The 18,321-nt window shown below is 30.7% G+C and overlaps 3 protein-coding genes across 6 annotated transcripts; 1 reads left to right on the top strand and 2 right to left on the bottom strand.

The window, feature by feature from the left end:
* Positions 1–40: 40 nt before the first annotated feature.
* Positions 41–4,658, bottom strand: LOC111275103 (calmodulin-binding protein 60 B-like). Of its 2 annotated transcripts, XM_022860247.2 has the most exons (8): positions 4,513–4,658; positions 3,712–3,787; positions 3,538–3,596; positions 2,467–2,969; positions 2,190–2,350; positions 1,907–2,110; positions 1,343–1,580; positions 41–1,096 (listed from the first exon to the last, which is right to left on the bottom strand). In XM_022860247.2, the coding sequence occupies exons 1-8, from the start codon at positions 4,620–4,622 to the stop codon at positions 549–551; spliced, it is 1,899 nt and encodes a 632-aa protein (XP_022715982.2). In that variant the 5' UTR covers positions 4,623–4,658; the 3' UTR covers positions 41–548. The 2 variants fall into 2 exon arrangements, with proteins under 2 accessions (XP_022715982.2, XP_089611975.1); XM_089755849.1 differs by lacking the exons at positions 3,538–3,596; positions 3,712–3,787; positions 4,513–4,658 and adding an exon at positions 3,168–3,506.
* Positions 4,659–5,265: 607 nt separating this feature from the next.
* LOC149511339 (ribosomal RNA-processing protein) lies at positions 5,266–7,732 on the bottom strand. Of its 3 annotated transcripts, none has more exons than XM_089755851.1 (5): positions 7,573–7,732; positions 7,342–7,447; positions 6,478–6,598; positions 6,176–6,324; positions 5,266–5,682 (listed from the first exon to the last, which is right to left on the bottom strand). In XM_089755851.1, the coding sequence occupies exons 1-5, from the start codon at positions 7,692–7,694 to the stop codon at positions 5,494–5,496; spliced, it is 687 nt and encodes a 228-aa protein (XP_089611977.1). In that variant the 5' UTR covers positions 7,695–7,732; the 3' UTR covers positions 5,266–5,493. The 3 variants fall into 3 exon arrangements, with proteins under 3 accessions (XP_089611977.1, XP_089611979.1, XP_089611978.1); XM_089755853.1 differs by having other exon boundaries at positions 5,668–5,803; XM_089755852.1 differs by lacking the exon at positions 5,266–5,682 and having other exon boundaries at positions 5,841–6,324.
* Positions 7,733–13,856: 6,124 nt separating this feature from the next.
* SPHK1 (sphingosine kinase 1) lies at positions 13,857–17,567 on the top strand. The gene is made up of 10 exons (XM_022860244.2): positions 13,857–14,331; positions 14,401–14,523; positions 14,624–14,724; positions 14,816–14,888; positions 15,340–15,426; positions 15,538–15,615; positions 15,791–15,861; positions 16,007–16,294; positions 16,956–17,078; positions 17,225–17,567. The coding sequence occupies exons 1-10, from the start codon at positions 13,998–14,000 to the stop codon at positions 17,438–17,440; spliced, it is 1,494 nt and encodes a 497-aa protein (XP_022715979.2). The 5' UTR covers positions 13,857–13,997; the 3' UTR covers positions 17,441–17,567.
* The last annotated feature ends 754 nt before the right edge of the window (positions 17,568–18,321 follow it).

Raw genomic sequence — 18,321 nt, 5'->3', positions numbered from 1 at the left:
TTTGCAAGCGACCATTTTAACACAGGAAGAAAGCTGTAGGTTAAATAAAACACAGTTCCATTATGCAGCAGTGAGACTTTGCCCAGGCAATGTTATCACTACCACTAATATATTTTTTTCATTATTCATTATTACAAGTCAAGAACATAAACATGCCTTTTTATTTCGTTAGATATTAACAGAATATAGTACAGACCAGAGATGCTAGTCATCTGAAGTAGTAAGATACATCCGTTACACTTGCTACTTGGACTCGTGCTGGAGACGTTCCCCCTTGATAACATTTCAAGCCTCCACTCTTAAGACACCACATGAACTGAAACCCTACTTGTTATGATGGAAGCTTACTGTACAGAGAAGAAATGTACAAGCAGAAAGGTCCCTGGATGGCAGAGGTAGAATCCAAGCAATGCAAGGATTCGAAGAGCCAGACCCTGCCAACAACTCAAGTCCTTGAGTCCTTAGTCTGTTAGGGTTAGAATCAGGCAGGGAGATGGAAGGAAGCCTGCTTACACCACATCCAGACAGCTCTGCATCAGAGGCTAGATCTATGAATCATCCAACTCAACAAGGTGTGCCCGCCTTTCAGCAGCCTTTTTCCTAATAAAGATGCCCCATCTCAGAGCTGCCTTGAGTTTGAGCCACCCAACTACAGCTTTGCCAGAAGCTTCATTATTAAAACCATAATTCAGAGATGGGGTGGGCATATATGTTGAGGAATAAGGATAACCATCTTCAGAAGCATTAAAGGGAGTCTGGCCATGGCTTCCCGTGTTAAAGATTCGAAGCAAATGTTGCATATCTTCATTTTCAAGCATCTCATTACTTCTCATTCTAATCTCCTCCTCTGAGAAGAAATCGTCAACCCCCTTATAACTAGGAACATTTGATGTGCCGACACCATGGAGACCTGCCATGGATGACTGAGATGGACCAAGTGCTAGCTCATTATCGTTTCCTGGAAGCTGGACCTGCTGTGAAGCACTGACCAAGGGGTTCTGTAGACTGAATGAAGCACCATTCAACTGAGTCTGAGCATTAAGACGTACGTTTTGTGATTGCATCATAAGTCTGGCAGCCATACTATCATCATAACCTAGAGAAAGGGAGAACACAGTCAACAACAAACATGTACAGATGCAAAATTTTAATATGCAAACAACAGTCTGAAAAGCACGAAAGCAGACACCAGGGATACGGCACCTTTTTTATTTTATTGTTTTTTTTTTTAAAAGAGTAAGGGGAGGGATTGTTCTCACTTCACCTATGTACTCAAAAATAGTTTGTAAAAATGGACAAATTTACATGAAATTCAAGTTCACTTTCACTCAAGAATTTATACCTCCAACATTTAGACCAGAATCCATGGGAGGCTGTTCTGAAGGAACTGGAACTGACAGAGTTGGTAGAGTCTGCTGATGGTTAATCGAACTTGGATAACCTTGCGGATCCATTGAAAAATTGGCTTGTGAAGCACCTGCACTACCATCTTCGTTACAGCCAAGTGGAGACTTGCCATCATACTCTATAACATGCATCCAATTTTCATATGCCTTCTTTACCAGGGCATCCACATAAACCTGCAAGAACACAATGATTGGAAGTTTTCTCAAGCTAATTTCTATATGGCCAGAACGTAAAGGAACAGTGGCGAGTGCTGTACCAAATCCAGTACTCGAAACAAAAGAGTAGTTGAATTCAACTAGTCAAAACAAAAAGACTGACTTTTAAACAAGTCTGCATAGCTCTAACCGACATAAAAAAGGTAAATCATATGGGAAAATTAGGGCAAGGAGTAGATAATCTTCCATTTTGTTATTAATACATAAACACACTGTAAACTAAATGGGTTTGAAGATAAATGCAAACTAAATGGAATAAATATCAGAATTGTGTGTTCTTTTACCTTCTGATTGTCCGACAGAGAATCAGCTGCATAATATTGTCCATTGGCAATTAGGCCACTCAACTCAAAGATGCTGTTGAAGACTATGCCAACACTCCTCATGTCGTCAGGGTAATAAACATAAAGTTTCTCGCTTAGAACACAAGTTTTTGCATGCTCCACAAGAACATCCCACATCTTATTAGACATTCCACTTCCAAGAATCTTCAAGAAATGGATCAAAAAATAGTTAGACAGAAGAACAAATTATAATTCTGATTTGAGGATAAGATGCAAGTCTTACATTTCTCAGCCTCTGTGAGTCCCTAACCACAAGTCGTAGAAAGTCTTCAACTGTAAAAATTCCAGCTTTATTGAGCCTCTTGTGAAACGACCCATCTTTGCCAATCTTTTCCAATCTCCAGACCTCGTCATTTAAAGCAGGTGGATAGTGTTTCTTGTATACTGTTAAGAAAAAAAAAAAAAAGGAGAAGGCAATGATTTACTGGCTTTCGAACAACCAAGGTTAAGTCTATTTGCATTACACAAATACGGATGCTTAACCAAAGTTAAGAACTCACATTCTCCTCTATGATCCTTAACAGTGAAGGCATCTGTTTTCGCTTCACGAATACGGATTCCTTCGCAGGAGCCAGAGGCAACCTTTAGCCCTAGCCTGAATTTCCTGCTCCTAATCCAGCTTGAGTTGTCCGTAAACGTTAGCTCTCCTAGTGTTCCTACACCTTCCTTCAGCACCACCTGCAGATCTCCAGTCAGTAATGGCCTCTTCCCCTCACGCTCCTTGACAACATGACTGTCAAATTCTTCTTGAGTCCAGTTATCATCATCTTCATTGTTGAAATCGCCCTCAAGCACAACAACATCTAGTTTCACTATGGACTCTGGACCACATTTGACAACATGACCGGTGTTTGCATCAATCAAGACAATATGGATAGCAGCACCCTGCTCCCCTTCAACCTTCCCACCAGTAAAGAGAGGGAGGGACAACCTGGATCTAAAGTGCAGCTGCAAATTTCTTCCATCAGGTCCTTCTATCCGTTTAGGAGAAGACCCGCATTTTCTAAACCATTATGAGAACCAAAACAAGAGGCAGAATTATCAAAAAAAAAAAAAAATCTTTGTAGAATACACTAATGGCAACAAGAGAAACGCATTAAGTGGAACAAAGTAGGGGAAAAGTGCAGCAATCGGAACAACAGTCACCAGACTTCTGAATGATAGAGGAATAAGAGATAGAGAGAGAGAGAGGAGGTCATACATGTCCTTGGGCATATAGCAGAACTTTGTCACTCGCAAAATGTGCGGAATATGCTATCTTAAAATGAAAGAGATGAAATTTGAAATAACATGGAAATGAATGCAAGAAAGGACAGCAACAGGTCTATCACAGACAATAATGTTATCACAAGCACAACAGTGATGGGGCACATATGGGAAGGAAAAGCAAAATGCCCAAGTAAAATAGAAGTGTGATTCCAAACCTCTTCTTGATTATTTTACAGTAAAACCTTAACAGAGGTTTAGCAATAACAAATAGAAAAAGAAACTTTCCTAAAGTATAGAAAACATTTTCTTTTGGTATTATAATAGGATTTAAAGCAAAAAAAAAAAAAAAAAAAAGCTCATACTTAGCAGTAAGCTTGGCAGGACCTAGTTTTGCTAAAGCACGTTCCACTTCTTCACTGACCTGTTCATATTGGCAAGAACAGAAGATTTATGAGTTTATAGAACATCACCCTCGAAATGAGAACATGAACCAAGTAAGAACTTCAAAAAGAGAAGAATAAAATCCAGAATCTTACAACTCTCCGAAGAATAGGCTCCAATGATGAGCAAAGTTTCTGCAGACTATCCACTTTCAGTGCTTCAACAATCACACTGCATCAAGGTCAAAGCCTTATGTTAACAAAACAACTTCTTTAGTATTTCCTCGTTAACCAAGTTTTTAATAGAATTTTTGACATAATGATGAATCAAACTCCAGTCAAAATTATACACCTAATATAGATTCCTTAGTAGTCAATTTTAGTAAGGCTGTATATATATATATATATATATATATATATATATATATATATATATATATATGTCAGGGCAAGCAAGACTAGGTTTTTTTTTTCAGTTTTCTAAGTTATGTCAGTCAAGACACTGCAACTGCATCGACACCCATGCCCCGTTTTTAACCTTGTTGACATAAAAGAGTTGGCTCATAAGAGTACACCCACATAAAACAGCATAACCATTGGCTTCCATGCTTGTTTTTTGTCGAACTTTTCTCTTTATTTATCAACTGTTTTTTGTTTTATAATTAAAGCAGATAATCCAAAATTGTTTCCTTTTAAAATTTTTAAAAAAAAACTGCTTTTTGTAAAAGAAAAAACCCTACATTTTATTACATGTGAAAGCAGTTAAGGTTAGTTTAAATCATTGAATTAAATGCATAACTTTTTTCAGATTCAGTTCAGTCACCGTTCAATAAAAACCATTTCCTTACATCAACAAAATTACACACAGAAAAAAGAAACATAAAAGACAGACAAAACATAACAAAATGTTTGGTTGTGAAGCACAGAGAAAAAGAGAAAAGAGTGAGAGCAAGAGACCTAGCAAGAGCAGGTCGTTTCCTATCAGGTCCTTCATCACCAGAACTCGAATCCAAACCTCTCTTCTCTCGCGTCATACTATTCGACCTCTCCATAAACCTCGTTTGCATTTTCAAACTCAGCCTGTTTGGTTGCCGAGAAACAAACTACCAGAAAAGAAAAGCAACCAACTTAATTCAAACTTCTCTTATTTTTCTCTTCACTTACTTTGAACTTTCTATTTCTCAAAAACAAACACAAAACTTGAAAGTCCTTCTCTTTTCTCTTTCTCTTCAAAGGCGATTCAATTTTATCCAACAAAAATGGAATCAAATTTCTCTCTTCCTTTATTCTTTTCTTTTTAATGAAAGGGAAGCGAAAGAGAAAGCTAAAAAGTATAAAAGAGGGGTAGCGGGAAAGTGAAAAGAGAGAAGCTTCGAGGAAACGTCTGCGAATTTTCCTAATTGTTCTTGTTTGTTTGGAAGTTATATCCTCTGTCTGTCGACTTGTTTTTTACAGTGACGGCTTTGGCATTGTAGCTAATAATCTGTTTGGACTTGGACTTTAAAATTGTACGGTCGCCTCCTATGTATTTTTTTCTCAGAGCTGTGGGATCCCGTGATTAGAGCCGTACGACTTCGGTATCCCACGAGTTTTTAGTGTTACTCCTTTGTATTTGTTTTTATTTAATAATTGCGAGTAATCATTGCAACTTTGCACATTTGGACCCATGTGTGATCCGCAGTATTAGGCTTAGATTTGTTGATTTTCTGATTATGCAAACAAACACAAGATCTTTTTATTAATAAGAATAACCTCTCCCCACGTAAGATATTTTTATTAAAAAGAATATAACACAATTATGCAAACAAAGTACTCTTTGGATCTCTCACCTTTGAGTCTGACTTGTTAACTAACTTCCATGGTAACGCTTTAAGCAAGTTTTATCCCCTTCTTAAGAGGAGAAAACTAAACCATCATTTCCTATCATTTGTCAAAGATTTAGCAAAAGCTTTTGCTTTTAAAGGGGCAAACAGCAACTTTGATCCATTTCTTCTCAAAGGGACAAGAAACATGATCAGACAGTGTTACATGACAAGGAGAGATAGTTCTCTTAAACAATAAAAATCTATCCTCTTCCGTCTTGTGGGGTTTGTTGTTCTTGGGTCTCTTCATACTTGCCTCTGTCTTCTGCCAAAGTAATAATTGAAGGAGAAAACAGAAGCAAAAGCCCAAAACATGAGCACCACTGAAAAAAGTTGATGCTTCAAGTAGTGGTGTGGAAATGCATGTTAGTGGTGGAACGAATCCCCTACCACATGAGAGAGACAGCACAAAACACTTTAAACTGGAAGCAAAAATGTCTGGGATATTTGAACTCAAAATGGAAAAGGAACAAATCATGTACTGTAAGTATAAGTTTTCAAATTGAAACAAGCTTCAAAGTAGGCAATAGTAAAACCATGATAAAGACAACATAAAGGTTACTTGCAAAGTGTCAATTCGTCGGGCTTGTTAAACTTGTTTTACACTCCTCAATGTAAAAGAACATCTGGTATCCAATGACCATAAAAGATTTTGGAAATCAATGCATTTTTTTGTTCCTTTTGTTCCCCTTATTTCTGTCTCTTGGTGGCCTAGATCTGTGTTTAGCAACTTTCTTAAATGGTTTATTTTTACTCACAGGTAAGTTGTGCTTTCTGTGAATAACATCTCCAACTGATCCGAGCATTGCCATATGCATCTTTTCACTAGTAAAGTCTTCTTCCTCACGAGAAATCTCACTAGTTGTCACAGTGACAGTCATGTTGGCACTATCATACATTGTTGTCCCTTCCACCAATAAACAAAGCCCAACCACATAAGAACAAATAAAGAAGAGATATAATTCCACATTTTAGTATGAACAATCAAAGAGCATGAAAATCATTGTTTTCAATAAGCATTATAGTAGCTTTTAACTCCATCAGCTAGTTAGAAAAATACCAGAAACTGATGCCATTGGCTCTTTTTCTTTGTCCTCATTGTTCTCATCACTATATTCCGGTCCTGAGCCAGTGCTGGCCGGCGCTCCCCCATATAGGGCAAATTCTTTTTCTAACTTTCTCTGAAGATTTCATCAGCCAACAAAGTTAATAACTTAAGATTGTTTTAAAGTTAGATAAGAAAGCCAAATATTAACATACAAGCAGTGGTCTACATGCAATAAACAAAACACAAAAAGTTGAAAGAACAACTGAAAATAAAATGAGTGACAAACATGGAAGACCAACGTGAACTCCACCAAAAACTAGAATCTACGAGGATATAATTAACACAAATATGAACTCAGAGAGGTATCTCCCAATCCCTTGTATAATCTCATTGCGTTTTAAACAGGTGTCAGCGAAAAAAAGTTTGTTGAGGTCGAATAGCCTTCTTTCCCCAGGAAGGTAAACAGATACAGGAATGAATTGGAAGCACTAAATCTACCCCATGCGAAATGGTTGTTATCTAAATTTAATTAGCAGATGAATGCTGATAATCCTTTCAGAATGGCTTCTGGCGTCTGGGGCAGCAACCAGTTTGATAGTAATTTCAGAAAGTTTAAATTGCAATGCCTCGGATAAGTGATTTATATTCGTATATAGAGGGAAATAAAGTGATTTCCTTCAGTTCCATAGATAAATTTTTACATTAATAATTACCAGCATGAATCGACAGCCAAAATTATTCAAATTTAACGCAGCCACTAAGGCAACAAGAGTAAATTTAACAATATTAGCCGCAGTTTGAAGATGTTTCCAATCGAAATGAACGGAACCGTACAGAAAATAAACAAAATTAAAATCTAAATAAAAAAAGAAAAACCTTTTTGCGCAGTTCAATACGCTTGCGGCGTTCAGCCTCCTCTTGCTTCTTCTGGGCTTCCTTTCTTCGCTTCTTCTTCCTCTTGTGAAACCCAGTCACGTAATCCCTTATCAATTAATCAGTTATCAATACTAAGCAAAAGTGAAAAGTTCGCTTTTTAAAGAAAAATGAAAGAACTAATGAACCATTTATGATGAAAATAAAGCAAGTGCTTTGCGTGTGCTACGATACCTAAGATCCTTCTCGTTGAAAGAAACGGAAATTGCTTTGTTCTTGAGAGCTCTCTTCTTTATGTGGCCGCCCCGGGGCTTTGACAGCGGCAACGGTGCTTCCTCTTCATAGTTTTCTTCCATTGCAGCCAACACAGGTCGAGTCGAGTCTCGCCCTACTTCCTAGATTCCACTGGGGTTTAACGGGCGGTGGTTTTGAAAACGGGCTTTAGGCTTTTGGGCTGTCAATCAAGTCCAGTACATACTTCGAGATACAGGTTGGCTGTTGGTGTTTTTGTCACTGAACCCAACAAAAAAAAAATGGGCCATGTATCTTAAGTGATCCCAAGCTAATCGAAGCTTTAAGAAGTTTAAAGCATAATTTGCTAATTTGAGTAAGTTTTTAAAAACATTTGCTAAAAATGATGTTAAAAGAGAATTAGTGATTTTTGAATTTTTTTATTCATAAAAATAAAATTTTTGTATTTAATTTAAAAGAATATAAAATTATTTAATAAAATTTTATTATATTATTTTTTTACCATACGCAAATAACACATAACATTATTAATACCTTATAAATAGTTATATTTGTATTACCTATTTTATTTATTTACCATGTTAAATTATTTATTTATTTACATATTTAACATGTAAATGAATTTTTTAATATTTATGAAATTAATAAATTTTTATAAATTATTAAAATATTTTTTTGTCTTATTGAGTTTTTCTTTTAATAATGTAGTCTTTTTATACTAAAGACTGTGGTTTGAACTCAAGAGCTAAAAGAAAAATTAAATTTTTTATAATATATTTTCAATAAAAATTATGTTTTTAATTTTAAAAATATAACATTTAATGAAAAATCAGAAGTAATAAAAATAAAAATTTTATTCATTTAACAAGTTAAATTATTTATTTATTTACTTAATTAACATGTTAATAATTTATTTAATGTTTATAAAATTAATGAATTGTTACAAATTATTAAAAATATTTTTTGGTTATTTTTGCCTTGTTGATTTTTTTTAATGTAAAAACTTACGTTTTTCTAAATAAATAATTTTTTTTTAGAAAAAACGTAGCCATTATACTAAAGGCTACCTTTTTAATCTTAAAAACGTATTTTTTATTAAAATTCAAGAACTAAAAAATTTTTTATTATAATATATTTTTAACAACAATTATATTTTTAATTTTAAAAATGAAGTCTTTGTTAAAACTCAAGAAGTAATAAAATTTTTTTATAATATTTTTTCAATAAATATTACAGTTTAAATCTAAATGATGTAATCTTCATTGAAATTATAAAATTTTGAAAAATAATATTTTCAACATTCTATAATTTCAAGATAAACTACTTTTTTATCTAAAAAAATATTGTTTTATTGAAATTATAGAATTTTAAAAATAAATTTTTGATCAATTAAAACTAAAAAATTTAATTTTATTCCACAAATTTGTTTAATATATTTTAATTTTTTTAATAATTTAATATTATTTAAAAATATATACATATGTTAACAATTATTATATTTTTATTAAATAAATTTTAAATCAATTGTATAAAACTAAATATAAATTTAATCCTAATAAATTAAAACTCAACACAAATAAAAACTGAATTAATTTTGTATTTTTTAAAAAATAAATTTTAAATATAATCATTGTTAGATGTTAGAGGATGAGAGTTGGAATGCCATGTGCATGTCATTTTAGGTCTCGTTTTATCATAAATTACATTAATATTGAAAGGTCAAATAAATTGTAAAAATCATTTATTCATGACAAAAGTGAGATAAATTTTGCATATCATCATAAATCTTGAAAAATCTTAGGAAGATGAATATTTATGATTCGGAGTTATTTTTTCTCTTCTTAATATTATTAAAAATCTTAAAAAATCTCAAATAAACACATTATGAGAATCAAATATAAGAATCATATTATGAAAAATATGAATCTTATTTTTCCTTTTAATCAAATGTTCTTTTAAAGTAAATAATTAGATTTGACTATTCGTATATTAATATAATGTAAAATACTAAAATTAATATTCTCATATCATATTTAATATAAAAATAAAATGTCATAATTTATGTCGATAAAAAATATAAAATATTATTTTTTATTTTATATCTTATTTATTATTATTATTATTATTAAAATTTTAAATTATATAATTTATTATTATTATTTATCATATTCATGTAATATTTTAAATTATTTGATCTTTAGCATCCATAATTCCTAAATTTAGAGGCGGTATGGTTTGTCGAGCATCAAAATGAATTGGTCTTTTCATCAATTTATGCCACCAACTCCATAGTCAAGTGTTTGATGTGACTTTGACCAGGAAAAAAAAAAAGTCTAACATGATTTATGTGACAGCTGAAAACATTGAAAAAGAAAAAAAAATAAATGAAATTATTTTTTAAATTTTTGTAATTTTTTGTTTATAATTTCCAAAAATAAAAAATTTATGAAAATATTTTTCTTTTTTATTTTTGACATAATATTAATTTTTAATATACGTACAAATATTATAATTCAAATAAATAAGTTTTAAATTTTCTATTTTTAAGATTATTTTATTTTTCAAAATATAATATATATTTCAGTATTTTTATCAAATATCATAATTTAAAATGGAATTTTCAAAAATTTTCTTTTGAATAATATTTTTTATTTTTTATATATAATATAATTTCATATATTTATCAAATTTTATATTTTATTATAAATAAATTATAAAATTTTCTAATTTTGATAAGTTTTTGTTTTTGTATTTTTAATTTTTAGATATAATATATTTGTATATTTTATCTAGATTTATAATTTAAAATAAAGAAATTTCAATACTTTATTTTGAAATGGGTTTTTTAATAATTAAACTATACTATAGCTTTTAAAATATTCTAACAAATTTTATAGTTTAAAATAAATAAATTTTATATTTTTAATTATTTTTAAAAATTTTAAATATAACTTTTTTATATTTTATCTATTTTATAATTTAAAATAAATAAAATAAGTAAATTTATAATTTAAAAACACTATATAATATATTATAATGTAAAATAAATAAATTTTAAAAATTTATAATTTGAAAGTTTTTTAAATTTTTTTATATATAATATAAAATTTTAAAATTAAATTTAAATTTAAATATGAAAATACAAATAATTTCAGCATCCATTTGCTGACTATCTGTGCTAATATGTGGTGTCAACTAATCCTTAATATTAGATTTAACGAAATTTTTTATGAAAAAACTAATTTAATATAATGTTAAAAATTTAGAAACCAACAAATAACATTTTAAGGTAAAACCGATATGCCTTCCAAAGTTTTGATTATTGAAATTAAAATATTAATATTTTTTTAATAAATTATACAATTATTGGCACAATGTTATTAATAAGCTGTCTTTTACACATTTATTGGGTTTATATTTTGCAATAACTTTTCAACTATATAATTTACCATCTCATTAAACAATGAATCTACTTAAACTACCTATTGATTATTGAATTCCGTTTTACCCTCAAGTTTCAATAGAGCTGCCATGGTTGTTATAGTAGTATTTATTATTTGGTGATGTTTTTAATTTTTATCTATTCATTATTAATAACATTTTAAATAAAAATAATTATATATTTGAATATTTATTTTTAAGGGGTTTGTAATGAATGATACTTTTTAAAGTTACCATTTTAAATAATTTACTATTTTCAATGATTGAAATTTATGAAATTAATTATTAATTATAATATTTAATATAAAATATTATTATAAAATAATAATAATAATTTAACTAACTTTAATAAATTATCTTAAAATACTCGTTAATAAAATATTTAATCTAATGATTATTGCATTACGTTGAAAGAACATATTTAGTATCCTCTTTTCTCCAAATAATAAACAACAATAATAGTAGATTTTTTTCATTGAACATAATGAATTACATTGAAATTTATGAAATTAATTATTAATTATAATATCTAAAATAAAGTATTATTATAATTAATAATTTAATAACTTTAATAAATTTTCTTAGTATCCTCTTTTCTCCAAACAATAAACAACAATAAAAGTATATTTTTTTCATTGAACATAATGAATTACATTGAAATTTATGAAATTAATTATTAATTATAATATCTAAAATAATGTATTATTATAATTAATAATTTAATAACTTTAATAAATTAATATTTGTATTTAATCTAATAATTATTGCATTATGGTGAATGTAGATCTAATAATTTCAGACATGATACAAAAATATGATATGAAAATTATATAAAAAAAAATCATATGTGTTTTAAAAAACGTATTTTATGCTTATTCATATTGATACAAATTTTAAAATAATATAATTTATGTCTTATATGTATTGATACATCTAAACTGTATAAAACATGAAAAATATATTTAAAGATAATGTGTCACATGGAAACATATTTAACACGTGATACGATACAAATATACATTTAATATATTTTTTATATTTGTTTTAATTTATTATAAAAATATAAAAATTATTTTAATTTTTAATATTTTAATTATGATACCTAATTAGCTATTCAATATACCATGTAAAAATTATTTTAAACATTTAATTATGATGTTGATTTAATCATTATTATAAATTATTTTTATATTAATAATATAAATACAATATAAATAACAATATTAGTACAATAACCGTTATTTTATTTTCAATATTTAGTTTATCCTTTTTGGATTTGATATTAAAAATTAATATAGTTATGTAAATATTTATGATTGTTATATTAGTAATGTATATATTAACATTTAAATATAATATATAACAAATGCATATTAAATAGGTATCAATTTCTTTATTTTTTTAAATATATAAGTAATATTTTATATTAGTAATATTAAATATAAAATTTAACTTATTAAATATATAGTTCTTTGTAACTTTTTATAATAAGATTAAAAATTAATTTTTTATTAAAGAGGAATTTAGAAGGACAAATATACACTTAATTGTTAAGAATACATAACATCTAGTAATATGATTATTCATAAAGCAAAGCAAAACAAATCCAAATCATAATGATAATAAATTATAATGATATATTATAACGATAATAAATAACATTTATAATGATAAAAAATTATATGATAATGTTAATAACATTAATTATGCTATGTGATTATTTTAAATTATAAGAGTTAAAACAATATATTATACATTTGAAATTAAAAATAATATATATTTTTAATAATATATATAATGATAAAAAAATTAAATAATTTATTATATATTACATAATACGATATTATTAAAACGTAACATATAATTTATTATTATTTTTTGAATATTTTGAAGCTAGTAGTTTGGTGTGCTTTGAATTGGATATGATATTTGATGATATGTATATACTATTTATTTGTGTATATTAGTGGTATTCATATATATCCATATTATTTATGTATATAATTATTATTTGTATTTATTTGCATATATTGATGATATTTATATTAGTTATATTGTATCAAGTGTAATACGTATAATAAATATATCATATTTATATTTAAAATTTAAATAAATTTTATAATTTATGTTATGTTCATCTTTTAATAATTTATGTTATTAGATATATCAAACATAACACAAAACATGCTATAAAAATATAAATTACCAAATCTAGTTGAAAGAACATATTTAGTATCCTATTTTTCTCCAAATAATAAACAACAATAACGGCATATGTTTTTTCATTGAATGGAATGAATTAGACTAGGATTGAATGAGTTGGCCAATTTTAAAGAGCCTCCTGAATTTAGGAAACACGTGCCTTTAATCGAGCGTGGAATGGCACAAAAGTCATAAACAACTAGAAGTAGGTATAAGCACAGGTAATAATCCTCTCGTCATTCCTGCCAAGCTCCACGCGCCTTTCATATTTGCAGGAAATAAATTTCATTTCTTTGATTAACTTTTAATTTTTATAAAACTAATGTAAAAAAGGTTTCAACATAATATATCACAAATTTGTCTTATTTAAATTCTACTAAATTTTTTTATAAAAAATTTAAATGATGTGAAATTATTCTATTTCATGATTAAAATATGTAATAGTTTTTAAAGAAAATTAATATTAAATTTTCTTTCCTTGGTGTTTGGAAATACCAAGAGAAGAAAAGTCGTTGCTTATTTCATTAAATCACTGGCGCGTGAGAGCGAAAAAAGTAAAAAAGGACCAAAACAAACGACCAAACCTGACGTACAAAGCGAGGCAAGAGAAATGTCTCACTCCCAACATCAAAGGCCGTTTTTAATCCGGTTCTCCAACCTATCCACACTGAGCCCGACCTGAAACCGTGACAGCCTATCCTTCCCTCTACTGCTACTACAAGTCTTCGACAACTTCCATCCATTTTTCAAAACCGGTAAATAATATGGATCAAGGTGGTCAACCCGAGAATCTCTCCCCAATTTTATCGGACCGAGTCCTATTCAACGGGACGGTGATTCCCCTCACGTTCACTGGTGATGGGAATCTCCGGTTTACAGGTAAAGGTCAACAGTGCTTGACCGTGGAGAAGGATGTTCTCGGGTTCGCCTTGGATGGCTCTCGAATCCGAGTCAAGGCTGTTGTCGAAAAGAGAGATGGAATCTGCTGTTTGGGGAACAGGGGAGATTTGGTGAGGCAGAGTTTCGTGTTCGAGCCTCTCTCGGAAGATTCCCTCAGTCTATGGTCTCAGAAGCTTCGTGATTATATGGATTCTCTCGGTAAAAAAACAACCTTTTTTTATTTTATAATTTTAATTATTTGTCATAAAATTTTCATTTTCATAACAGGGCGGCCAAAGAGACTTTTGATATTTGTGAACCCATTTGGAGGAAAGAAATCTGCAACTAAAATTTTCTCTCAAGATGTAAAACCTTACCTGGAAGATGCTGATATCCAGATTACTGTCATAGGTTTGGATTCAACTTTTTTTTTTTCATTAAATACATGTTTTTGCTTTAGCACATTGCTGTTCAATTTATTTTAATTTTCATGACGACCTTAATTTATCAGAAACTAAACATCAGCTGCATGCAAAAGAAGTTGCCAAAACCTTGGATTTATCAGATTATGATGGAATTGTCTGTGTTAGTGGAGATGGAATTCTTGTTGAGGTTAGTTTTAGTTGTCTGAATATTTTGCGTTGTTGTAAAATTTTGTGGCTTTAGTTTTAACTATTTCAATATTGTTGCAACTTTTTAGTAGGTGATAAATGGATTACTTGAAAGAGAAGATTGGAGTGCTGCAATAAAGATGCCTATTGGAATGGTTCCTGCTGGTTGGTTTTCTCTCTATCACCATGTTATTATAAGTTAAAATTTCTTAAACATATGGTTTAGGAAGGTAAATTCATACTTGGGCTGTGATTTACAGGAACTTCTTGGTTTTCGGAACCCATAAAATTTATGGTGAAATTAATGGTGTCATGTTAGTTGAAATTAAGGCTCTCTCTTTGTCTTATAAGTTTACATTTTTTGGGCCCTTCTTGCAATGATTTGATGGTTTGAAGTATGTGGTACATAAAGATCTTGTGAGTTCATTTATCTAAGGCGATTAAAACTGAATTATTTCTCTCTATTTTGTGTTTTCTGGTTCCTTATTATGATCGTTGATTGTTTTGATTTCTTTCCCTACTTAATTTCCTGAAGAGAATGATGGTAATTAGAAAACCATTCTATTAACTTATTTAAGCAGTGTTGATATCTGATGGTAAATGTTTTTGGATGCAGGAACAGGAAATGGCATGGTAAAGTCTTTGCTGGATTCAGCTGGTGAACCATGCAGCGCATCTAATGCCATTCTTGCTGTTATCCGAGGTTAACAAGGGTGTCTATTATTTTATTGAGAATATTGATTGTTGTTTTTCTGAGCAACGAAAAGTATTTCATTTTGATTGAAGATTTGGCTTAATGTTTTATTCCTGGCAGGTCATAAATGTTCACTGGATGTTGCTACTATCTCACAAGGGAAAACGAGATTTTTTAGTGTGTTGATGCTTGCATGGGGTTTGTAAAATTCTCCACTTTTTAGTAATGGATTACATTTTTCAAGTATGTTTCATTTTCTTACCTTCATGTGGATCTGTTGGCAAAAGTTTGGTGATGTATGCATTTGGTTTTGACTACTGATCACAAACTTCAATAATATTGCAGTTTTTACATGGTTTTTCTTTTATGTCAGGTCTGATAGCAGATATAGACATCGAATCCGAGAAATATAGGTGGATGGGGAGTGCTCGTATGGATTTCTATGTATGTCCTTTCATGTTATCTAGTTTGTTGTTGTGCACGTTTTCTTGTATAATAGCTTTTGCACCTCAATTGGGGCACAGCTTGTATGTCTTCATAATATGATTGGGATTTGGTAATGAGAATAGTCTCTGCATTTCCTGTGTAGGCTCTTCAACGAATATTACATTTGAGGCACTACAATGGACGTGTTTCTTTTGTTCCTGCTCCTGGTTTTGAAGATTATGGGGAGGCAACCTCTTATCATGGTGAACCTACCAGTGAAAAAAACCCAACTCAGGAGGAGTCTCTGAAAATTCAACAGCAAGGGTACCTTGGGTCTGATGTTAAGTTGGAGAATATGCATTGGAGAACTATTAGTGGACCATTTGTTTCAATCTGGCTTCATAATGTACCCTGGGGAGGTGAAGATGTCATGGCCGCACCCAATGCAAAGGTTTATTTTGCACAAACCTCTGAATGCAGTAATTTATTAGATTATCTGTGAAAATTCTCTTAGTTTGTTGCTATCCGCTGCCTTATCCTTAAGCAACATGCCTTTCACCTGTATGTAGCATTTGCAGCATGATTAACTCCTGACTTTAGGATTTTTCAGTTTGTCCACACTCTACTGGAATTGACATGAAAGTCTGGAAACAGAAGCTGCTACTATGTATCTTCTTGCTCTGCCTTATTCTTAGCATTTTTACATAGCATGCATTAACAAGCAAGCAATTGAAATTCAGTCCTGTATATTGTATAGCATATGAAGCTTCATAGCTGCTCGAATTTATCATGTTGATGCCCTCTGGAGAAAACTTAGTTTGAGTAATGCAAACTCTAGGAGAGTGTTTTCTCAATTCTTTCAAGATTTTAGAAAGCTCTAAGGTTTCATGAGAATAACTATTAGGCAGAAAGTGCAGAGAAAGAACCTTGTTTCACCTCTACCACTTTTGTTTTTCAATAAATTTCCTGCAATGATTCCACATTTACTCTATGTAATTTACTTGTGTTACGTTTAATTTTGCACAATAGACTTATCCAGTAGAAGTTTCAACCTTTTGTTTCTAACATTCATAACTAATATGACTATTATGTTTCTTTTGTTGTAATTGCAGTTCTCAGATGGTTATTTGGACTTGATTATGGTCAAGGACATCCCAAAATTAGCCTTGCTGTCGTTAATGTCAAAGACGAACGATGGGAGTCATGCCAAATCACCACACGTTAGGTACCTTAAGGTGAGTTCACTAAGTGGTAGCCATTAAAGGGTTTAGGGTTTTGTGGAACTTGATTCCACAGAAGGTAGCAGCAGAGATCATGGTCCTATTTTATCTCTTTAGTGAAAAAACCATCGATGTTTTCTGTGCTCTGTGACTAACTACAGGTTAAGGCACTTGTGTTGGAGCCTGGTCCACTAGTTGAGGATCCAACGAAGGAAGGGATCATAGACTCAGATGGTGAGGTCATCGCAAGGGGAAATGTAACATACGAGGGTGATCAAAAGGGCCTTATGGCCTACGATAAGCTTCAAATAACGGTGGACCAAGGTTTAGCTACTCTTTTTGCGCCTGTACAGGGCAGGGGTGTTGATTGTGTATGAATGAGTCCTATTTTGTGATTCCATTTATTTGAAACCAAGGAAAAGAAGTCCTTTTGAAAGTTGTTTTTATTTAATTTTGGCTGTACAAAACCAAAAAAAGTATAAATAAGGGGATGTTGTTTGGTAAGTTGCTGGTCAAAAGGGTTTTGTTGTTGCTAATATTCCTTATCTCTATTGCAATATTAAGTTCCTGTTCTGATGTCAGAAACAATAAACAAATCAATTTGGCCCAAAAGAGGTGGAGGCTGATCGTGGATGATTGTATGTACAGCTCGAGAAATTTGATGCCTCAATGCAAAGTATTAGTACTACTAAATTCGAACTTCCATGGTCATTGTCTAATAATGAGGGTAGATTTGATCTGAAACCAAAAAAATTAGGGCTGCTAATTTCTTGAGTCCCCACTAAAATAAGAACTCCTCTGCTTCTGTTTCTTTGGTGGTTTGGTGTGCGGCGGCCGATCAAATTGAGATGACCTAAAAGTCAAGAGAGTCAAATCCAATTAGGCGGAAGGCACTCTTGTCCTCCACCTCTTGTTTAGTGGTTAAGGAAATATTACGAAAACATAGAAATTTTGATTTCCAGTTAGCTCTTGAACCCAAAAAACAAAAAAAGGTCGCAGCTGTTTCTCTTCACAATCGAGGCATCCAAATTCCGGCGAGAAGCAATCGAGGCTCTCAATCTCATCGAGCATTCGTTCTGAGCACACCAATTCAATGGTGATTAAGTGCTTTTCAATTGAATTAAACTAACGTTTAGTTAGTGGCACTTCATCCTTTCAATGAAAATTTTAATCCCCACCGTTTCTAATATTACAATGTTTGGATCCATGGACAGATATATTCAGTAACGCTATGACTTGAGCTTCTCTTTTATTTCTC

Source organism: Durio zibethinus, chromosome 26 (assembly GCF_047325235.1).
Source record: "Durio zibethinus cultivar Kanyao isolate XHJ-2024 chromosome 26, ASM4732523v1, whole genome shotgun sequence".
In the NCBI taxonomy this organism is placed as follows: domain Eukaryota; kingdom Viridiplantae; phylum Streptophyta; class Magnoliopsida; order Malvales; family Malvaceae; genus Durio; species Durio zibethinus.
The sequence above is the reverse complement of the archived record's forward strand: the minus strand, read 5'-3'. Positions and strand labels throughout refer to the sequence as shown.